This window comes from Periophthalmus magnuspinnatus, chromosome 10, assembly GCF_009829125.3.
Source record: "Periophthalmus magnuspinnatus isolate fPerMag1 chromosome 10, fPerMag1.2.pri, whole genome shotgun sequence".
NCBI classification, from domain to species: domain Eukaryota; kingdom Metazoa; phylum Chordata; class Actinopteri; order Gobiiformes; family Gobiidae; genus Periophthalmus; species Periophthalmus magnuspinnatus.
In genome coordinates, this window is record NC_047135.1 from 10,830,014 (window position 1) to 10,854,636 (window position 24,623).

Here is a 24,623-nt window from a genome sequence, read left to right on the forward strand (position 1 = left end):
CCACTTGTTCAGACTGGCATATTCTTTATAATCCACACCTGCCCTGTCCTTTTTCAATGTTTTTATCTGAATGCTTTTAACTGTATGTTCTTAAATGTTGATTTTAACTGTCTGTATATGTATATATTGTATGTAAGGTGACCTTGAGTGCCCAGAAAGGCAACCTATAAATAAAATGTATATATATATATATATATATATATATATATATATATATATATATATATATATATATATATATATATATATATATATATATATATATATATATACACACCAGTGGGGTTCAGTACCTCCACCAAGGTTAAGAACCACTGCCCTAGACCGTGCACCTCCTCACAAACTATTTTCTTTAGTTTAGGTGTTTAGTCCCACTTTAAAGCAACCAGTGGTGGAGGAAGTCAATTGTGTTACTTAGGTAAAAGTACAGACACTGGAGCTAAAAAAAAATACTCAAGTAAAAGTATCACATGAAAAATCTGCTTAAGTAAACATATTTAACTATGTTTAAAATTGTACTTAAAGAGTCTCCTCTTACATTGGAAATCAAGAAATTCCCCATCCAGCATTCAATGGAAAGTGGAAAAGATTAGATATTCCAAGAGGGGTAAACAAATTTTATAGTAAGTGGCAACCATTTATTGGCAACGCCCCACTCCCCCTTTTTTTCCCCTTTATTTTGTGTGTAATTATCATCATCATCATCATCATCATCATCAACTGTCATGATGTCTGCATTGTCTGTCTCCCTGTGTGCTCTCCCCCTCCCCTACCTGTCTGAATCCGGAGCTGGGCGGAGTTCCTGCTCCTCCCTTGTGCACCTGGAGTGCATTAGCGCAATCATCACCACCTGCTGTCGAGTATATGAGGACTCGGCAGATGACACTCGGAGCCAGACCGTCCGCGTGTAAACGTAAATGTTCCAGCTCAAGTTTGTATCCCGTTACCTGCCTACTCGTGTCTTACTGGATTTAGCTGTTTCCCAGATTCCTGCTCCCTCGCTCGCTCCTGCTCCTGACCCTGCGCTCCAGCTCCGGTACAGTCCACCCCTCGTCTTCGCCTCCTGTCCTGTCTTGGTCTCCGGCCTGCTTCTCGTCTCCTGCCCTGGTCCTCGCTCTCTGGATTACTCCTGCCTGGTTCCCCCAGGTCTCGTCTCTGGTCCTGTCTCGCTCCGGCCCTGGCTGTCTCCGTGTCTGCTCCGGACTACCCCCGCTTGGCTTGCTCTGTTCCTGAGTCCGATCCTGTCTTCGTCTGTTCCTGGTGTTCCCCGTTTCTGCTCAACACTCCACATGCCTGGTTCGCCTCCCATGTGTTTATTGAACTATTGACTCACATTATTTCACAAACTGTTAATAAACACTGTAAAATTGCCCCGAGTCTGCATTCCTTGGTCCGCTCCTGTACCTGCCGTTACGACAGAACGGTCTGGCCTAAACATGGACCAAGTGGACTCGGGCCCAGACCAGTCACTACGACAAGCGTGTTCCCACCAGGGTGGGATTATTGGACAACATGAACAATCCATCCGGACCTTGTTGGATTTTAATCAGACTTTAACTCAACAAGTGGGGATGAGTGGAAGACGGCTTTTAAGACCCCCCTTGGCCACATCGAATACTTGATTATGCCCTTTGGCCTTACCAACGCCCCGGCAGTATTCCAGGCTCTTATAAACGATGTCCTGCGTGACTTTCTAAACCGCTTTGTCTTTGTGTATTTAGATGACATCTTGATCTTTTCTCGGTCCCTCTAGGAACACCACCTCCATGTACGCCAGGTCCTCCAGCGCCTCCTGGAGAACAAGCTGTTCGCAAAGGCTGAAAAGTGCGAATTCCACGCTGAGGAGGTCAGTTTTCTGGGGTTCATAGTGGGGCGGGGTCAGGTGAAGGCAGACCTGGAGAAGGTCCAGGCAGTCGCGGAGTTGCCAGTTCCTTCCAATCGCAAACAGCTCGAGAGATTCATCGGCTTCACCAACTTCTACAGACGGTTCATACGGGATTTTAGCCGGGTAATCTCACCACTCACTAAACTGACCTCTCCTGGTCACCTGAGGCGCACTCGGCCTTCAACCGGCTTAAGAAAATGTTTACGTCCGCCCCCATCCTTTGCCAGCCCGACCCTTCGTACCAATTCGTGGTGGAGGTAGACGCGTCTGACACAGGAGTGGGGGCCGTGCTGTCCCAAAGGTTTGACCCCCATAACCGCCTCTGCCCCTGCGCCTTCTTCTCACGTCGGTTGTCCCCAGCCGAGAGGCCAACTATGATGTGGGGGACCGGGAACTCCTCGCCGTGAAGCTTGCCCTGGAGGAGTGGCACCACTGGCTAGAGGGGGCGGAACAACCGTTTGTGGCGTGGACGGACCACAAAAATTTGGAATATATACAGTCCGCCAAACGGCTCAACTCACGTCAGGCACGCTGGTCCCTGTTTTTCAGCCATTTCAACTTCATTCTCACCTACCGTCCCGGATCACGGAATGTCAAGCCTGACGCCCTTTCCCGCCAGTTCACCCTGGAGGACGGCCCCTCTCCGACCGAAACCATCATCCCTCCTTCCTGTGTGGTGGCGGCGGTGCGTTGGGAGATCAAGGACACGGTCCGGGAGGCCCAGGCTCACGATCCAGACCCAGGTAACGGCCCACCTGGTAAACTTTTTGTCCCTGACTCTATCCGTTCCCAGGTGCTTGAGTGGGTCCATAAGTCCAAGTTTGCCTGCCATCCCGGTATGAGTCGAACTCTCTTCCTGCTGAAGTGGCACTTCTGGTGGCCTACTATGGACACAGACACCCGGGCCTACGTGTTGGCCTGCCAGGTATGTGCGCGGGCTAAATCCTCCCACTCACCGCCCTCTGGGCTCTTGTCTCCCCTCGCTGTCCCTAGGCGGCCTTGGTCCCACATAGCGGTGGACTTCGTGACCCGACACCCGCCTTCTCAAGGAAACATGGTAATCCTTACCGTGGTGGACCGCTTTTCCAAGGCCGCCCACTTTATTGCCCTGCCTAAACTCCCGACGGCCAAGGAGACTGCTCACCAGCTTACCGCTCAGGTTTTCCGTCTCCACGGCATCCCGGTGGACATCGTGTCTGATAGGGGCACCCAGTTCACCTCCCAAGTGTGGCGCGCCTTTTGTGAGGGGTTGGGCGCTATGGTCAGTCTCACATCCGGCTTCCACTCACAGTCCAACGGGCAGACGGAGCGGGCCAACCAGGACCTCGAATCGGCTCTCCGATGTGTGGTCTCCGCTAATCCTGCAGCTTGGAGCTCTTACCTGCCCTGGATAGAGTATTCCCACAACTCCCTAGTGAGCTCGGCCATCGGCATGTCTCCCTTTCAGGCCTCCCTCGGATACCAGCCCCCGCTCTTCCCCACAGAGGAAGAGGACCTCGCGGTTCTGTCCGTCCAGCACCACCTCCAGCGCTGCCGCAGGGTCTGGAGTAAAACCAGGGCTGCCCTCCTTTGGGTGGGGGCGCGCCCCAAAGCGGCAGCGGATCGTCACCGTACCCCGGCCCCGGCATACCAACCCGGCCAGGAAGTGTGGCTTTCATCAAAAACCATCTCGTTAAAGACCGACTCCCTGTTTCCTTGGGCCTTTTAAAATTAAGAAGGTCATAAACCCGGCCGCGGTGCAGCTCCAATTACCCCCGTCTCTCCGGATCCACCCGACATTCCACGTTTCCCAAGTTAAGCCTGTCTGGACTAGTGACTTTTGCTTCTGCTCCGGTACAGTCCACCCCTCGTCTTCACCTCCTGCCCTGGTCCTCGCTGTCTGGATTACTCCTTCCCGGTTCCCCCTGTTCTCGTCTCCAGTCCTGTCTTGCTCCGGCCCTGGCTGTCTCCGTGTTTGCTCTGGACTACCCCCGCTTGGCTTGCTCTGTTCCTGAGTCCGATCCTGTCTTCATCTGGTCCTGGTGTTCCCCGTTTCTGCTCAACACTCCGCACGCCTGGTTTGTCTCCCGTGTGTTTAATGAACTATTGACTCACATTATTTCACAAACTGTTAATAAACACTGTAAAATTGCCCCGAGTCTGCATTCCTTGGTCTGCTCCTGTACCTGCCCTTATGACATCATCATTGTTGTTGATTATGATTTCTATGTTTTTTTTATTATTTACTATGTGATGCTTTTCTTATTTATTTACAGTCAAGATTTGTGTGATTATTTAATTAATATATTTTTGTATTTTTATTTTAAGTTTTAGTTCTTATATAAAAATTAAAAAGGTGTGTATGCATTTGTTTTAAATGACAGTATACCATAATAAAACCACGAAACAAAAAAAAGTACTTACAGAGTAAAAAGTATTTCGTGCAGAATTTAAGTTTTTATAAGGCTTCAAATGTATTGATTGTGATACAGATTTGTGCTGAATTTTGTTCAACAGAAACAATTACATTGATCATTTTCTTCCTGGCTGCTTTTATGTATATTTTTTATTTACTCAAACTACAAATATGTTAAAAATAAACCCTCAGGCTTTTCAGCAGATCTTAGACAATAGTTAAAAATAGGTTTACTTTTCAGTCCTGTTCAAAGATGTAGTGGAGTAGCAAGTACAGACACCTGCTCTCAAATGTAGTGAAGTAAAATTCATAAGTAAGTAAAGTACAGAAACCTAAAATGTGAACTCTACTCTAAGTTCCACCACTGAAAGCGATCATCTTGGCATCATTCACATCTGGCAACAAAAATCGAATGGTAGCTTTAAAATGTACACTTTGAGCTGATTTTTACATTTGAAATCAGAAATCTAATTATATCCACTAACCACTAAGTTTAGTTCTTCACGGGGACCGCAGTTTGAGAATCTAAAGCATGATGTCATCTTAAGCCCGGACCTCCTCTCTCACCTGTTCAACCCGTACATCAGTCAAACACACTGTTCATTCAAAATCACATTACTCTCCTTGGGTTTATATTTATACTACTGAGGCATGATCTCACCTCCTCACTGCACACGCTAATTATCACATTAATAATGAAAAGATGTGAGCCATTAGAAGAAGAACCAGGGAATGTGGGGCAAGAGAGAGGGACAGACAGAGAGGGAAGGGGGGCAGTAGAAAGAGGAGTAGGGTGAGAGAAAGAGAAGAGGAGAGAAGAGAGAGAGAACAGAGAGAATGAAAGAGCGGGAGTATAGTGGGTGGGGGGGTGAAAGAGAGAGGGAGAGAGGAAAGGAGGACAGAAAGGGTGAGAGAGAGAAATAGAAACAAGAAAAAGGAGAGGAGAAGACGATAGAGAGTCAAGTGTAGAAGGGAGGGTGGGGCGATAGGGGAGAGAGAAGAGGAGTGAGAGAGAATGTGGGGAAAAGAGGAGGCAGACAGAGAGAGAATGAAACAGGGAAGGAGAGAAAAAGAGAGAGGTGGAAGAGAGCAAGGGAGAGGGGAATGAGAAGGAATGGGGGTGCAGTTAGACAGGGAGAGACAGAACAGGGGACAGAGCAGAGGAGGGGAAGGGAGAGAGCGACAACAAAAGTGAGGGAGAAAGATGGAGATTAAAAAAAAGATACAGAGGAGAAGGAGAGAGATTGATAGAAATTGGTAGATAGAGGAAAAGAGAAAGACCTAGTGAGAAAAATTGAGAAAGATGTGAGACTTTGATCGAGTAGAGTGAAGTTAAGTAGGTTAGAGTCACACACAAGAGGCTTTAGAAAGTATTCAAAGATACTTCATACTAGAGGGGCTTATTATTGACAAAACATGTTTTTAAGATAATATAAAAATAATATTAACTTTAACCCAATTTTTTGTATTCATGTCAATGGGGTTCATGAAGTAGTACTGTAAGACCCAGTTCTAACCCTGACCATTTTTACATCTGACCCACTTTTAACTGGGTCGAAATTCTTCTAAATAATGACCACCATGTTTGTGTATTTTGTGTTTTGAAATCTGTTTGACAATAATAATATAAGACATGAAATTTCCTCTCTGCAGCCTACTTCTGATTTCTTGTGCAGGTGTACGGAATACTTGTTGGAGCTAAAAGTACACACCAGGTCAGATTGGTTCAAACTGTAGCAGTGATACAATGTGATTGACAGGACTAGACCATGTGACCCATATATCTGCTCTGCTGAGTTACTTATCTCACAAGATAAACAACAGAAGCTGGAGATATAGACAAAATGCAGAGTGACAGTTTTATATTCATATGTGAGGGAGGAGTTGGCAAGATTTTCTTATGCGATAATTTAAATTTTATTTATTATTTATTTATTTTAAGACTTTGGCTAATTACGAATTCATCAAGTTGGCCATGAAGCTCCTCGCTCCTTAAAACCAGATGTGCATCACCGTCTGCCACGATAAGGACTGTCCAAATAGTACGCTGAGTTAGGAAGGAGTTAGGAAAAGTAGCCAGTATGATTCCTTTCGTAGCTCCTTTAGCATAGGAACCTCAGGAGCTTCCTAACTAGCACTAAAGAGCTATGAAGCATCCCACAATTCAGTGCGCTTTTCCTTAAGGTTTCCGAACATCGCCAATCTCTGCACGAAGAGATTGCAGTGCAGTAAAAGCAGTGGATTTTTTGCACCAAAATGACTACGCAGTGCTGCCGAATCTTGTGAGTATCACCAATTAAGAAAATAAAACTGGAGAACGAAGTAAGTACAGAGTAGTGGCCGTGTGCCGAGGACGGTGAAAACAGGAATTGAAAACAAGATTATTCAAACATGCACGAATCACTCCAAATGCAATTTCAGGTAAGAAAAGAGTGAGGAGAAACAACTATAACATGGTTAAAAGCTCTAAAAGTCGATTTTGCATAATAGGTCTGCTTTATGTTTACCCAGCAGGCTTTGAAACACACTCGGGGTCTGTTTACTTAAGCTTTAAACCTGATTCACTTTATGTCCTCGGGCGACTTGTCATGTTGAGCAAAAAAGGATGAAATTAAGATGCTATCACAAAGAGATGTAACACAAACGCTTAAACCCGCACAGTGCCTTATCTGCACCTCTCTACAATATTTACTCCGTCATTACAGGCAAAGGGAGCACCATGGAAACACGTTTAAGCAGACACGGTTCATGTTATTATCACCTTTGAAGTGAATGGGTTTTTCTGATAGTAGCTTGAGGTGCAGGAGGTAAACAGCCCGATAAAAAGAGATTGGAAATAACTCCTGAAATAATAATGCAGGTATTGAGATGTCTGGGTCCCACTGTGCAAAAAAATTTCTCATTAATTTGGATTTGTGCATAAAATGTGATTCAAAATGATCTGCAGCTAATGAGAGTGGTATTGGTAGGTACAGGATAAGCTGATATGCTTCGAGCTCTGTTCCAGGTTAGTTATTTTAATGAAGAATGAAAACGGCATCAAAACAGTAAAGTAATTAGCAAAAAATAGCCAAGATACAATTATGAAAAGTGATACATTTTCGGAGGAAAGCAAATATGTTCCTACTTCACAGGAATATTGGCATTAAATCTCTATTGATATAGGTGATATAACTTTGTGTTGTAGTGTTTGTGTTCACATGTCCTTGTCGGGTCCTGGTTTGAACCCAGTTTAGTCCTGACTTGAAACTTGGTTTGGTCCTCTTCTAATCCTGGTTTAGTTCCAAATGTAGTCCCTGTTTAGACCCACTTTGTGGTTTATATACAAGTGCATGTACAAGTGTGAACATACTGTTGGTCATGGTCAGTAGTCACATTTTATATAGCGCTTTTTCACCTTCAAAGCGTTTTACATCAACAAACAATTCACCCACTCACATACACATTCATACACTATAGACATCAGGTGGGTAAAGTGTCTTGCACCACCAACCTGAGGGTCAGTGGATCTTTACCGTTCTACCAATGTCAAGAACGCGATCTGAATGACCAACATTCGGATCAGTGGACAAACACTCAGTTCTGTGTCACATGGATATTTGTGTTTCAATGAAATCATCCTCCTGAGCATGTGTTGTGATAGGACAGATGTTGCCAATGTTGCTGTGTTTCCAAGCTGATTAAATCAAATCCTCAATTACTTAAAAAGTCATTTTTATTGTCCTGAAGTTGTAAATTTTTTGGTCAGTGTCCCTTACAATTCTTAAGAACAATAAAGATGCCAAAAACAGTGCCACACATGAAATAATATCATCCTGCCTTACATTTGAATGAGGCAAGCAGCTTCTGCAGCCGCATCTGCCCTGGGGAGGACTGACAAAATGAGCCTGCCAATCTGTGCCGTCTGCCCCTTTGAATCGCTCATATACACAGTCTTGGTGGAAATTAACTAAATACAAATAAAAAAATTGTAATTGAGTAACAATATTCTGTAACTTAACACATTTTTGAAAGTATTCTTTCAAAACCTGCTCACACATTCAAACAAAGGTAACTTAAATGTCAAAACACAACAATAGTAGAAAACTGAAAACCTCAAACAATAGCATTTTTTTTTTTACAGTGACAGTTTTTCTGTTTTTAACCAACTGTATTAAAAACATGAAGAACAGAACAGAATATTTTAAATGGTTTGCAGTGTTCTAAAGTTATTCCTCTCTTATTTAATGCATTCAGAGCATCTTAATTATTGACTGCGATATGTTTATAAGCCCTTTTCACAACTTTCAGAGACCAGAGGGGAGTTAACAGTCACAACAACTAGCATGCTTACACACACTTGCTTTATAATTAGATGCAGACAGCTCGCAGCTGACATATTTTGACCTGAAGAGCTGCAATATATCTGTACTGGGGCAAGACACATTTTGCTCAGCTACATGGAGAAAAATTGGGTACAAGCCCTTTAATACCTAACTGACCCCGTTTTACGCAACACTTTAACTTTCCTATCTTCAAAACCGCATTGCCTGTTTCCCTGGACACAAACATGAAATACTAAAAACTTTGTCTAAGGTGAGACATAACCCCGGGCGCATTCTTCCCACAGACGTGACAGGAGATCAGTCGCTTCTGGACATTTTAATCTGCGGATCAAACCTCTCCTGCCCCTCTCCATCGCCCTCTGTGGTCGCACGTGTAATCACCGCCCCGGGACAGCTCTGCCCTCTCTCCAAACCTCATGTCTCCTGCTTTTTACATCACTATTACAAGACTACTCAGCTCAATACGTGGACAATCTTCAAATAACGCATTAACCTTGCCTCCTGAGAAATTTGTACCCCTTCGTTGATTAAAACCAGGTCTTAAATTACAAAAATAAATTGTACAAAAGATGTGTGGAGGTCGATTTGAAATACAGCGAGATCCAGATAAGGTTTTGGAGAAATGAAAAACGGGAGAGCGATCGAAACTCCAATTAACACGATGCAGGAGACAGGGCATTAAGAATGTCCCATACAGCTTCAGTCAAGATTTACTTTGGCCTCTGTGTGTGGCTCATCAGCTCAGAGGGAATTCAACTTTCAACTCACCTACACTGCACAAAGGAGACGAGGCAATCTGTGTCAGGGGGTAGTTAAATGGACAATAGACATTATAGTGTCTCATCGCCTATTAGGAGGGATTGAAAAGGGTCATGAACACAAAGCTAGGACTCAGACTAAACCTGGACTGGACCAGGACCATAGACTGTATATATAAATGGACATGGCTAACCTGCTACATGTCGCGTTCCAAATAGGCAGTGAGCAAGGGCTCCAGTTCACTTTCTATTGAAAAACTGTCACCCCTCTATCTGTAACTGCTGCTGTCAGGCTTGTCATTTTGATCTTAAAATGTTCGTATTAATCTGTGCTACGTGATCCCGGGGTTTTTATTTAGCTATTTTACAATTTATTTTGTTATTTTGGCCGTAAAGATATGAACATTAATAACAGACCAATTAGGAGCCTTCTTTCCCTCAGATTGCTCCCGTTAGCGTTAGCTCTGGATTGGCTCTTTGGTTGCTAAGATACTCTCGATTGGAATTCTAAGCTCCAAATTTGCCCCTATAACTGCTAGCCTTGACGAGCTTCAATTGGCTTCTCCACTTCTTTATCCAGTCTATGACCAGGAATAAACCAAGACTAGAACGGGACCAAACTATGTCAGGATTAAACTATGACAGGACTAAACTCAGATTAGGGCAAACCAGGCAAGTGCACAATTCATACTTGGATAGGATTTTGTGAATAACATGTTCAGTCTCTTAAAAATTGCAGTTGGCCAAGACATCTCACCAAATACATCTGTATGATCAGTCACTACGTTAACATGCACAGGGAAATCTGAGTGCTCTAAACAATCAAATTCAAATCTATCTTTGCCCCAAAACCTGTCAGGCCACTTGTGTCCCAGTCCACAGCAGGTCAATGAACTGAATAGGTGTGAATGGGAGCTGTGAGACGTTCAAGGGCGTCTAGTAATTAAACCTTAACACTAATACTTTGCAGCTTTAATCACTAATAAAAACGGCAGTCACACTTTTGGTAAAAAAGCAACATCTCATTTAGACTGAGTATTTTATCTTTAGACATGCTGCGTACTGTGTTACTGACAAGTATTTGCTATCTGCAGCACAAATATAACCTACTGTGGTAAGTTTCATTTTCACTTTAGTGGACCAAAACAAAGCAACACATGCTTGGTAGGTGCTCCGTGAATAGGCCGGAGTTTGCCATCCCTGTTGACCTAAAATGAGTGAGTGAATGTCCAAACACATGACTAATATTTGCTTGGCTGTTTTTTCAAGCTAGTGCACCTAATATAAATCGGACTCATGCAGCAGTTATGCATTTACTTATCAGCTTCTCCACATGTGTCATTAGGATCTTTGAGATTCAATTCACAGCACCTCCATCGTAGTTCGTGGGTTTACATGCATTTAGACAAATCAGTTCAAACTAGACTCGTCCAGTTATCCTTTTCTTCTGGTGGTGCATGTAACCATAGTGACATAGTGACTGTGCTTGATGGTCAAAAATGCCACAGACTTAGACTGACAATAGGTCTACCTCTCTACCCTAGGTTGGCAACCACGTAATACAAATTCATGCATTAATTATAATGTTATGTCTGGAGTCACAGTGAAAGAAGGATTTTTGTATCTATTTAAATCTATCATACTTATTTCCAGCTTTAACAAAATCTTAAGCACAATGCTAATATTCACATGAATATATTTTCAGGTGCATAAACAACTTCAGAACAGTTTTAGGTGGTTAAAAACAAATTTACTAACTGACATTGAGCAAATAATACTTGATATTAATAGTTGAGAATTTAACTCACTGCTTTCTGGCAAGGCAAGAGAGATAACTACTCCAGCACAGTTCATACATATGTGTGTTCATACATGTTCTTAAGATATAACTGTCCATTTTGTCCATTCCACACTAAAATGTAACTTCCTTCAATGACATTTTTATGAAGACTATTTGCAGTAAAGAGCTTCCACAGTCTGTTGTGCGTATATGACCTTTGAGTCAGTGAGTGCTTTTATATATGCTTTTATATACTGAAGTGTTAATAGGAGCCTAGTGGTGCATTACCTCTCTGTCATTTCGTGTCCGTTCCAGCAGAGGGAGCTGTTCGCAGAGGGTGGCTCTCGGCTGCACAGAGCCTCTCCCAGACCACTGTAGAAGGAGATGAAGCCCCTCAGGCTCAAAATGAACTCTCTGTGAAGGAGAGAGAGGGACAATGCAATCTGAGATAACATTTATACAGAGGAGAGTGAGACAAGACTTTAAGAGAGAGAGAAAAAGAGAGAGAGAGAAAGTGAGAGCGAGAGAGAGAAAGAGAGAGGGAGAGAGAAGACTTAAATACAGAGTGGGAGGAGAGAAAGAGGAAGTGAGAGAGAAGACTGTAATACTGAAAGTAGGAGAAGAGAGAGAGAAGACTTGAATGCAGAGAGAGAGAGAGAAGGAAGAAAAAGTGGGGAGAAAGATGGAGGAGAGGGACAAGACTTAATCTGAAAGAACATCAATGTGTGAAAGATACAAGGACGTGAAAGATACAAGGACATTTATAACAAGAGAGAGGGAGAGGAGAGGGGGTGAGAGAGGAGGGGAGAAGAAAGGTTGAGAACAAGGTGAAAGAGAAGGTGTAAAAGAGAGAGAGAGGAGAGGGGAAGATAACAAAGGGAAACAATCATTGTAAGGGTTACTTGTTATATAACAGTGGTTGCAGTAAAAATTAAAGGTGCACTATGTAACTTCATGTACGTTTTCTGGTAGAGGTTCCACCACCTGCCTGTCTCCACAGAGGTGTTAATGCTTTACCTGGAATTTTCAGCATTGTTGCTTTAAACTTATAAATCTACTGAGACAAGCAGACCAGTTTACAAGTCAGATATGTGGAGAGGCGAGTCCACTCACAGCAGAATGCGTTTTTTTCAAGGCATTTATAGGCCTGTTACGATAATTACTATAGCGACTTATCAATATATGTTAGATAGACCAATATTTTTTGGGAGTCAATATGTAGTGTGTGTACATTTTTGTTTGCAGTACATGGCAAATTTTTTAGCAAAATGATAAGATTTGAGCTGTAGAAGGTTGAATAAATAACTTTTATGACTCATTACAGATGCAAACCAAGTACTACAGTGTTTCATTCTGCTATTTATTTATTGCAGCTCATGATTTTTTAACAATATTGCACATTTAGAATAGTTTTTGCGTTTGCTCTTGCACTTGGGTTGTTGTGTCAGTTGCATAAATTAGTTTCAGTTTTATCGTTTATCGTCTATATTTACTACAGTTATCGTGACAGGCCCAGGGATTTATGAGTGCTAAGAAAATCTGTAACTTGGTAAATGCTAGATTAAACAAATACCTCCATGGAGAGGTGGTGGAAAAGTTACTGAGTGCATTTTTAATATTGGTTTTGATCAGTGTGAGGTGGTGTGCGGTGTAGGGGTGTGCGTGTGTGTATATGTGTGTGTTTGTGTCTAATGGACTTTAATGTGAAGACAGCTCTGAGAGGCCAGGCTCATACTGCACAGTGTTATTATACTGTACAACTGGGGATGCTATGGAAGGGGTAAGGAGAATGGAGAGAGGATGAGATAGGGGGAGAAAAAGAAAGAGAGAGAACGGGGAGAGGGAGTGAGAGACAGAGAGAAGAAAGAAAGGGTGAGTTAGAGAGGAGAGAGAGGCAAAGAGAGAGAGGGTAGAAGCGTGGAGAAGGAAAAGGAGGAGAATATAAAAAGCGAAAGTGAGATAGAGCAAGGAAAGAAAGGGTGAGATAGAGATGAGAGAGACAGATGAGAGGGGAAGAGGGGGATCGGAATTGGGAAAATGAGAGATTAGAGAAGGGCCAAAAGAGAAACAAGGATTGAGAGGTAGGAGAGGGAAAGGCAGAGAAGATAAGAGAGAGAAAGACTGTGAAAGGGGGTTGAGAAAAGAAGATGAGAAAAAAAGAAGACGAGAAAAAAATTGTTCCGTGATTTTGTGCTTGTTTAACTCACCTGCGCAGCCCGGTCAGTGTCTCATCTGGGTCTGAGGAGGAGCTCTGTGCAGGGTTGAGAGGGGGAGGGTGAGAGGGGAGAGGGGGACGGATCACCGGAGCAGAGGGGGGATGGGGAAGAGGGGAGAGTCCAACTGAACGAGCGCTCCTCTGGGGGGCATGTCCACACATCCCACTCATCTGAGAAGATAGAGAGAGAGACAAGAAAAGGGTTTAGAGGTATATGCAGTTAAGATTTACACAACCTGTATTGATCCACAAGGGAAGGTCCTTAAAGACACAGTATGTAACATTTAAAAGCATGATTATTCATTTTGATTGTGTCTATTGCATTATAAACCTAGAAAAAACATTAGTCCTTTCTCCGAGCGGGCTTGCATTTTTACAAACCTGAGATGTTTTTTTGATCTGGAGGAGGGATATTTCCATATAATCATGCAAGTAATGTTCCACCTCTAGAAAGTTACACACTGTACCTTTAATTCTGATTTAGCACACAAAAAACACAGTATCAATAAAAATACAAAACAATACGATAGACAGTTGGAATGCAGGAAGCAAAGACATTGTCAACCTGAAACATGTGCACTAAGCTGATCCTCCAGCTAGAGGTACTCCTGACCATAAACTTATTCATGGATGTCTGAATGATGAAAAATTAGGAGCATTTCCATAGCAATTAAACAAAATGTTCTCAAAATATGCCTATAAAGCTGAAACCTATAGCTCACAATCTAGAAATGGGTCCCATGGGTGTTGCATTGCAGTCGCCCACTGCTCCAGACAGGTTTAACCCCAGTGACATTTAAGGATGGGCCAAATTCAGTGGATAAATTTCTAAATTTCTAACGTAAATGCAGTGAAGTGGCAGAGCAGGGAATCAATCCAGGATTGTTTTACTGCAAAACAGGCTAAACCAAAAATTAGACTTCAGACTCATTTCTATGTTCCTAAATCCAAAAACAGAAACCTGCAATATTGATGAGCCCTCAGTGAATACCTCTGTCTCCTCTGTCCTGATCTGAGCCGGTGCAGTCTGTCCCTGTTTATTTTTACAGGAGGAACAGAGGAGGGATTTGCATCACAAGCACTCATTGTCTCCTCTGCAAGGCCTCACCTGACGGTTTAAGGTGTACACTGTCAACATGAAAAACTCAGAATATCTTGTTACAGTTGTATTTACTTTTATTGAGTTTTTTTGTTTTCAGACTGCTTTAATTAATTTAGATTTTTAAGCAATATTATCTGTCCAGCGAGTGATTTTTTTTATGTTGTTGACTTATTAAATAAGCACTATGTAACTTTTCTGGTTCCTTTCTTCTTGTCTTTATGCATTTATGATTCCTTATCCTATGTCTAAGCCTATATCACATGATATGACATTAAACGTATCCATGGAGACAAGGTGACGCCACCAGGCCAAGTTACAGGTCAGATCAGTAATAACCATTAATGCCATACTTTGGAAAATTGTAGGCAAGAAATATCTCCATGGATACAAACAGGTAGTGGATCTTCAACCAAAAAAGTCATATTCCCTCCAAAAAAAAATCTGTGTATTTGTCTTGAAATTAGCCAGGAAATATCTTGTTTAAACATAGTTGGATCTTAACTAAAACCACTCAAAAAAGAGTGGCTTTACCTCTTAATGTATTCATGTTTGAACCACAACCCCAACCTCTCCAATAACAACAACAATAAGTGATCTATCTGGGACATCTTATTCCCTTTTTAGCCCTTTTGGTCCATGCGGGACACTATACATAACTATTCTCCTCACTGATAATGGACAGCAGATCTTTCACAGGTGCAATAAAAATGCAAATGGATGCTCGTGTTTAGCTTGGGTCTGAATGGTTTTCCGGAGGTGTAATTTCCCTGGAGAATCTTGGCCCGGGCTTAATTCTGCCATGTAATGTTAACAGCTAATTGTAGGCACTCAGTTTTAAGTGAAAAGTCTGGTACACTGAAGCTGCATACTGATAGAGCAGCGGCTTCTTGGAGAGGAACAACTGTACAAAGGACCGTAATTTAAAATCCATTGGTTTAAAAGCGCTGTAACAGATTTTCACTGTCTTCAAAATATGAACAAACACAACTAATTTATTTTGAACAACTTGCAGTGGTCCAAAGTTATTCCTCACTTACCTTATGCTATCTGAGCTTCCCAATTATTCACCAATAAGAATTTATTAACAGTTTTAACAACTCTCAGAGACCAGAGTGGAGTTTATGTAATGGCAAAACAACTAACATGCTAACCTCACACCCCCTGATTCTCAAAATCAGGGGGTGTGCAGTTATAAAAATTGAATACTGCCATTTTTAACATACTATATTGCAAAACTGACTATTGGGTCTGAGAGTACAGTCATTAGTCAAGCATGTTTTGCCGAGCGACCATAATGAAACTGTTAAATGCCTCTTACTATGTGGGGAAGCAAGGAGCTATGAAAAGATTAAAAACTAAACATTTACTGAAAAAGGGACACATTTTATCTGTTGCAAAGTATTTTTCTCCATCTGTTTCTCTCCATAGCGCCTGGTTTATTTCACAATCAGTTTGCCATTCTTCAAGGAACCAGCTTCATTAAAACAATAGAACAGTTTTCGAAACACCACGGCTGGAGCAGGATCACCAGAGGGGGCAGAGCGTGGAGCTGTACCCAGAAACAGCGTGACTTCTTGGGTTTTTATCAGAGCAGAGCAGCCCCTGGATCTCAAAGGAAATAATTACATACACGCCACATGTAAACACAGCAGGTCTCTCTCTCAGGAGGAGGTCAAATCAACTCCAGTGAGCAATCAAACAAGCCTTCATTTTACACGCTAATTTAAGAGGCTGTTTATCGTCTAATTAACTGCAAGAATCCAAAACTCATGGTTATAGTGTGTTTTAACAGCTAAGGAGATCATGAATATCTGGTAAAACAAGAGTGGAATTGTGGATTCAGTTATTTTAAAGAACATTTAAAACTGAAAGGATGGCACCATTATTTCTGATAATTGTGTGCAACTGAGTGATATTTTAATATGAAAAAGAAATTGTACTTGATTTAAAGGTCCGTAAAATGGATTCTTATGAGCTTTAAGCCTTGTTAAAATGTTGTTAACTCACCAAAAACATATCTGTAGTTGTGTTTTGCTTCATTCATCCATGTTTAGGTAACTTTAGTATTAGTCTGTCTACATCTCCAAAGCTCAGAATGCTCTGTTCCACCTTATGATGTCATGAAGCAGCGATTTTCAAGTTAACGGCTACCTTTTTGTTTTTGTTCAGTAGAGATTGGCATTTCCATGGCTGAAATTATTCAAATTATTCTAGTGAAGGTGTGCGGAGTTTAAAAACATACTGGCACACTTCCTGAATTATCATATGACATCACAAGACAGGACAAACCATTTTCTGTTGGAGAGAAGAATGCAGCCTAAATATGTGGGGTTTCTGAGTTAAACGTGTGAATGAAACAAAACACAACTTCAGGTATGTTTGTGATGAGGAAACAATATTATAACACAGATCAGAAAATAGGGCCCTTTAAAGAGAGGGTAATACATTTCTATGGCGTATACATTTGCATCGGCATACACTTATATGCAGATGATGCTGTTTTGTATGCAAGTGCTCCCTCTGCTGATCAGGCGATTTTAAAACTGCAGCAAGATTGTAATGAAATCCAAAATTCCCTCAAAAATCTTAAATTATCATTGCAAATAAAGCGAAGTATATGATAACATGAAAGCTACAAATCTTTATACACTAAATGGTACATTGATTCAAAGAGGTACCACCTACAAATATCTTGGGTTTTTCACTTGATGAAAACTTATCCTTTAAAATAAATATCTCATTATGTAACAGTTTAAAATTAAAATGATCATTTCATTGTAGAAACAAATCTTGTATCCCATTGAATTGTAGAAAATAAATTGTTCAAGCAACCTTTCTTTCTGTATTAGATTATGGAGATATAGTATACACGGAGACTTCAGCCTCTAATCTGAAATCTTTAGATACACTCTTTCACTCAGCCCTTCGTTTTAAAATCCATCACTGTATACAAGGTTGGCCATCACGATCTGTCAGAAGAGAACAGCTCGGTATAAAATGTATTTATAAGGGACTACTTTGATAGACTGCCTGAATATTTCACTTGCATGTTGAACTTTGATATGGGAACTTTGGATACAAGATCTTATGATTGTCTAAGTCTAAAAACTGGACACATTAGAACTGAAATGGGGGAAAAAAAATAATAATAATAATTTAAAAATTGGTTATGTTGTTTCCAAAAATTAACTATATTTCAAGGACATGCAAAACTGGATACATTGGCACCACTATTGCACTTCAAATTTTTATGTTTTAAATGGACCTATGCACTTTTTTGTTTTGTTTTTGTTTGTATTGTACTGTATTGTAAAATGAAAGAGCGCCTGATGCTCTCATTGGGGTCTCCCTGTATAAATAATGATACATGTTTTGAAAATGCTATATTCAACAAAAACAACATATTTACATGTTTAAGTTACTCCCTCTTCAGAAGGATCACAACACAATCACAACACAATCAGCGTGCATCTCGCCAACTGCACATCAGAGAAGGATTGTGAAGTTGTAGTGTATTGTTTTTGTCCTGCTTTTGTATATTTATCGAAAATTGCCATGTGGGATTTATGTAGGCCTGTGTGCTGAGCATTAGACTGAATAGTTCTGCTAACTGCAAAGAAAGTTCGAATTGGGCCATGCATGGATGACATCTAAAACCACTTCAGGCATGTTTCTGATGACAGAACAATGTGATAAACTGGTAGAAAGCTCCAACATGTCAATTTGGCATTATACCCCCTCTTTAATTAAAACAGATCTAACAGACTTTGAGCTAAATGATGACTAATGAACTTCCAGATTACTCACCATCAACTTTTAACTTTTGGAAACTGTGTCTCAGATCACATGACCCTGACTTGTGGGGTGCCCCAGGGGTCAATGATGGGATCCCTTTTGTTCAACATCTACATGCTGCTTTTAGGTCAGTTAATATGCAGCATTGCAAACAACAAAGTTAAATCTGTCAACTGGACAAATCTTGTAGGAGTGAAGATGTTTCGCTGCTCATCCAAGCCGCTTCTTCAGTTCTGGTCAGAATGCTGGTGGCCACTGCCTTTAAATCTATTTTAGGGAAGAGGCTAACTACACTGAAACTGTAAACAGCTATTGTCTCCAGTTTCAGCTGAAACTACCCTATTCAGCCCTTAACGACCCTGCTATTGTTCTCATTGTTCTGGGTCTGAGGATGGAGTTGTAGATGGGGGAGAGATTATGTCTCAGGCCCCCATTTCTGTTTAAGGAAGGATTCTCTTTCCTAACAAAAATAGCTTCTTTAACTCCTCTCTCAAACCATTTCTTTTCTGAACTTCACTGTCTTCAAAGGAGTGGTTAGTGGCTTTAAGATGGAGATGTACGGTGGACTGGGGTCCAGAGGAACTCTCTCTCAGTGTTGGTACATCCTCTTATGGAGCAGTTGTTTAGTTAGGCAAGGGCAAGGCAAGGCAAGTTTATTTGTATAGCACAATTCGTACACAAGGTAATTCAAAGTGCTTTACAGAATAAGAAAGACATTAAAATCACACAAATCAAAACATAAATAATCACAAATAATCATCATAAAATTAACATTAAAAGAGAAGAGTGCAGAATAAAAATCTTTCAGTCGTATGCACAGCTAAACAGAACCGTTTTGAGCCTGGCCTGTCTCACATCTTCAGGAAGACTGTTCCAAGTTTTAGCTGCATAAAACGTAAACGCTGATTCCCCATGTTTAGTCCTGACTCTGGGCACCAGCAGGAGGCTGGTCCCTGAAGTCCTCAAATTGCGAGATGGTTCATATGGCACTAACATGTCGGAGATATACTTTGGACCTCGGCCATGGAGAGACTTATACACAAGCAGAGCTGCTTTAAAGTCTATTCTTTGAGCTACAGGAAGCCAGTGCAGAGACCTGAGCACAGGACTTATGTGCTCATACTTCCTGGTTCTAGTCAGGACCCGAGCAGCAGCGTTCTGGATGTACTGCAGCTGTGTTAAGGCTCGTTTGGAGAGGCCAGTGAGCAGGCCGTTACAGTAGTCTAACCTACTGGAGACAAATGCATGGATAAGTCTCTCCAAGTCTGGCTTTGACAGTATACCTTTGATTTTTGCAATGTTTTTTAGGTGGTAAAAAGCTGCAGATGTTATTGATTTGATGTGGCTGTTAAAGTTCAAGTCTGAGTCCATTATTACCCCTAGATTTCTAGCCTGATTTGAAGGTTTTAGAGAGAGAGACTGGAGGTGACTGCTGACACTTTCTCTATGTTTCTGTGGGCCAAAGATGATGACTTCAGTCTTGTCTGAGTTTAGCAGAAGAAAGTTGTTTTGCATCCACACACTGATCTGTTGGATGCAGTGGCAGAGTGAGTCCACTGGTCCATATTCACCTGCTGCTAGTGAGACATAGATCTGAGTGTCATCTGCATAGTTGTGGTAAGACACATTATTGCTGCATATTAACTGGCCTAACGGCAGCATGTAGAGATTGAACAGCAGGGGTCCCAGGATTGAACCCTGGGGCACCCCACAGGTCAGGGACATTTTATCTGATATACATTTTCCAATTTCAACAAAGTACTCCCTGTTTTCTAAATAGGACTTGAACCAGTTTAGTGCCGTACCAGAGATGCCCACCCAGTCCCCTAGTCTCTGTAAGAGGATCCCATGATCCACAGTGTCAAAGGCAGCACTCAGATCTAACAGGATCAAGACTGAGACTTTGCCTGCATCAGTGTTCAGGCGGATGTCATTTGTCACCTTGATAAGAGCAGTCTCAGTGCTGTGGTAGGGTCTAAAACCTGATTGGAAGACATCAAAGGAGTTGTTCATTTCGAGGAAGTTAATAAGTTGTTGGTAAACAACTTTTTCGAGGATTTTGCCTAAAAAAGTCAGATTTGAGAACGGTCGATAATTGTTCAATATTGTGGCATCAAGACTGCTCTTCTTTAGGAGAGGCTTGATAACCGCAGTTTTCAAAGCGCTTAGGAATGTTCCAGATTGAAGTGACATACTAACTATGTGAGTGAGTGGTGACAGCAAACTGTTGAGCACAGACTTTAAAAATTTAGTGGGTAACACATCGAGGCAGCATGTAGATGAACTCAGACTGGTGACAATCTCTTGGACAGTTTTATCAGTTACAGGTGCAAAGTGAGTCAGCTCTAAGTGTCTAGGTGGGTGCAGGGTTGTTATTTGTGTTGTGGAATTTATGGCATTTTTAATACCCTGAACCATGTCATTAAAGAATACTGCAAACTCATTGCACTTAGATGTGGAAATTAGTTCTAACGGCAGTGGAGCTGGGGGGTTTGTTAATCTGTTTACCATTGCAAACAGGATACGAGAGTTTTTACTACAACTTCCAATAATGTCAGAAAAATACCTTTGCCTTGTTCTACATAAACTGTGGTTGTACATGTGCATCTTTTCTCTGTAAATTTCACAATGAACCTGGAGCTTTGACTTGCGCCATTCCCGCTCGGCCCTCCGGCACTCCCTTTTCTGTGCCCTGACCGAGTCATCATTCCTCCATGGCGCTTTCTGCTTATCTTTAACCATTTTAACCTTCATCGGGGCAATGGTGTCCAGAACATTCAAAACACTCGAAGTTACAGAGTTCAACAAATCATCAACATCAGAACATGAGGCATTTTCAAAGTGTATCATTTCCATGAACAGTGCACCTGTCCTATCATTTATGTGTCTTCTTCGAACAACTGCAGGACCAGCCGCTGGTTTGGGAATAACAGACAGGTCAAAGAAGACAGAGAAATGATCAGACAGAGCAACATCCACCACATTGACATTTGAAATATTTACTCCTTTTGTGATGAGCAGGTCCAGAGTGTGTCCTCTGTTGTGGGTGGGCTCACTGACATGCTGAGTCAGACCAAAGGTTTCAAGGACAGAACTGAGCTCTTTAGCGTTCCTGTCAAACACATTATCCACATGTACATTAAAATCACCTGTAATGACTAAACCATCAAAGTCTGTGCATACGACTGAAAGCATCTCAGTAAAATCATCAATAAAACTCAGACAGTGCTGGGGAGGTTTGTATATGACTAAGTAGAGTATGGAGGGGGATTGTTTTAGCTCCATTTTGAATGAAACATACTCAAAAGATGAAAACACTCCAAATGACAATCTGTGAGTAACTAAATTATCTCTAAAAAATGCGCACACACCTCCACCTTTTTTGTTTACTCGTGTTTCAGATTCAAATTTGAAGTTGGGTGGAGTTGATTCCACTAGAATTGCATTACCTGTGTTTTTGTCGAGCCATGTTTCAGTTAAAAACATAAAGTCAAGACTAAAAGAAGAAATAAAATCATTAATTAAAAAGGACTTATTACATAAAGATCTGACATTGAGCACAGCAACTTTCAGATTAGTTTCAGTAAGACTGGATGTTATCTTCTTACAGGGAATGTGAACTAAATGTCTCTGATTGGACAGTCTAACTGTCCTTCTGTTAATCAGTCTACGCGGTGTAACTGTAGATATAGCTCCATCACAGGGCCTCAGCATGATATTATCTTTATCATGACTGTATGTCCTGAGACAGCAGAGGCCCTGTGTGTCCTAGCTCTTGTTGATAACAGCTCTGGGGGAAGGCAGGGAAGGGCGAGGAGGGGGGAGTTTGGGTGAGGGACCAGGTGAATGAGCAGGGGGGAGTTTGGGTGAGGGACCAGGTGAGGGCCGAGGAGGCGGAGCAGGGGGGAGTTTGCGTGAAAGACGAGGGGGGATAGGTGGGTACGGGGAAGAGTTCAGCATAGTTGATGCCAGAACTCTTGATCGCTCTATATTAGGTGTGAGAGGAGCCATCTTAATTCCTGATCTGATGAGACTTTCTAGATGGTCGGGAAGGGCCATAGGTGAAGGTGGGGAGGAAAAGGAGAGTGAGGAGTCCCTAGAGGGAGTGGATGTAGCAAAGGGGACCCAGGGTTGGTCTGTGGGCTGGGGAGGTGATGTGGGTGCTGTTGTGACTGAAACCTCTGCTGGGGCTGTCACAGACAGGTTCAAGGCCTGTGATGTGGGCCCTGAGGTAAGTGACGCTGGAGATGCATCCTTCACTTTTGAAGGTCGTGATGATGCTGATTTGTTCTCTTGGGGAGGTGGTGGTGCTGCTGAATCCTTCGCTGGGGGAGATGGTTGTGCTGCTGGTGGTGACTCCTTCGCTGGGGGAGGTGGTGGTTGTAGTTGTGGTGCTGCTGCTGGTGCTGACACATTGGCTTGGTCTCTGGCTGGCGAAGCAAGGATGCTTCTCTCATTCCTCTTTTCTCTCACTGGCCCAGGACCCTGTCCAGGCCGGTTTCTCAGAGCGTGGAGGAGGTTATCCGTCAACACTCTTACTCCACCTCCGCTCAGGTGCTGGCCATTTCCCTTGAACAGGTCCTCTCATTTCCAGAAAAGATCAAAGTTCTCAATGTAGTGCAGTCCTCTGGCTGCACATTTGTTGAACAGCCATGTGTTCAGCTGAAGCAGCCGGGTAAATTTGTCCATCTTCCTTCTGTCTATGGTAGGAAGAGGTCCACTGATGAAAGTCTTAACCTCCACTTTATCAAGCTCCTCAAATAATTCAATGAAATGCTTTTTCAAGATTTCAGTTTCATTCATTCTGGTGTCAACTGCACCCACGTGCACAATCAGCTGTTTAGCTCCTTGGTGTGTTGACAAAACTTTTGGGAGGAGTTTTGTAATCTCAGAGACAGTGTGACTGGGGTACGAGCAAGTTAGTATGTGATTCCTGTCTTTTTCAAACCCACAAACACTTTAAGGCAAAAATTGGTTCACCCTAAGGACAAAACCCCGAGCCATAAACAGAGTAATGTAGTTTACTCCATCCAGTGTAGTGAAGAGTGCAGTGAGCGTTACATTGGAGAAACTAAACAGACAGCTGTAGCACATCCAGAATGCTGCTTGGGTTCTGACTAGAACCAGGAAGTACGAGCACATAAATCTTGTGTTCAGGTCTCCTGCTTATTGTTTCTTGTGGTTCAGAGAATAGACTTACTAATCAACTAAAGCAGCTCTGTCCATGGCATCAAAGCACATCTCCGACATGTTAGTGCCATATGAATCTCACACTCTGAGGACCTCCGGGTCCAGCCTCTAAACATGGGGAATCAGCATTTCAGTTTTATGCAGCTAAAAGATGACATCTTCCTGAAGATGTGACACAGGCCTTCACTTTGACTTTGAATGTTTAAATCCAGGCTCAAAACAGTTCTGTTTAGCTGTGCCTATGACTGAAAGGTTTTTATTCTACACTTTTTTATTTTAATGTTAATTTTACGATGATTATTTATGTTTTGATTTGTTTGTATTTTGATTATGTTCTTTCTTATTCTGTAAATCACTTTGAATTACTGTGTACAAATTGTCTACGCTATACAAATAAACTTAACTTCCCTTTAAACTCCTAATTTCATTTCATTGGCCAAAGTTAAGCCCAATATTGTGGAGGTATGCTCCCATCACACAGCAGAAGGGAAAAATAGATTAGATATATTTTATTATTTGTCAGTGTCAGGTTTATTTATGTTGAAACTTAAACTCAGTAACATTCGTACAAAACAAAATATATAATATGTCACAGCTGTAGCCCCATTGTTCTGGTGGAAGTGTAATTGTGTCTGGGGACTGGAGGATCCCTGTGCAGTCTGACTCAGCATCTCTACCCTTTCTCTCCCTTTCTCTCCTTCAACCCCACAACCCCTCTTTTCTCTATCCCTTTATCCTCCCCATCCCTCCCTTCTTCTTCACTCTTCCATTAAATTATTCATTCATTTTTTTCCTTCTTTCATTTATCTTTTCATTATTCTATCTCATCTAACATCTCCTCTCTCTCTCCTCTCTTTCATTCCATATCTCGGCTCTGTTCCTCCTTTTTCTCAACCCCTTCTCCTCTGCCTTCCTCTTTTCTCTATCCCTGCCTCTGTTTTTCTTTCTAAACATCTGTCTACCTTTCTCTCACCCCCTCTGCCCTTTTTCTGTCTCCCTCCTCTCTTTCTTTCTTTAGTAAATACCATGAGGTGCGAATGTAAAGGTTTCTTCGACTGACATAATACATTTCTCTCTCCTTTCTCTCCCCTCCCTCTGTCTTTCCACTTTCCATCTTACTCCTTTCTCTCTCCTTTCTTTTCTCTTCTCCCCTCACTCTCTCTACCCTCTGGCTCTCT

General features: G+C 42.0%; 1 protein-coding gene across 1 annotated transcript in view; it reads right to left on the reverse strand.

Moving 5' to 3' along the window:
* The window catches only part of gpc3 (glypican 3), a 279,747-nt gene that overhangs the window by 81,292 nt on the left and 173,832 nt on the right, over positions 1–24,623 (reverse strand). The window contains exons 4-5 of the mRNA XM_055225093.1: positions 13,351–13,529; positions 11,432–11,557 (exon numbers count right to left, since the gene is read on the reverse strand). Coding sequence (XP_055081068.1) covers positions 11,432–11,557; positions 13,351–13,529 — 305 coding nt within the window. The remainder of the gene's footprint in view (positions 1–11,431; positions 11,558–13,350; positions 13,530–24,623) is intronic.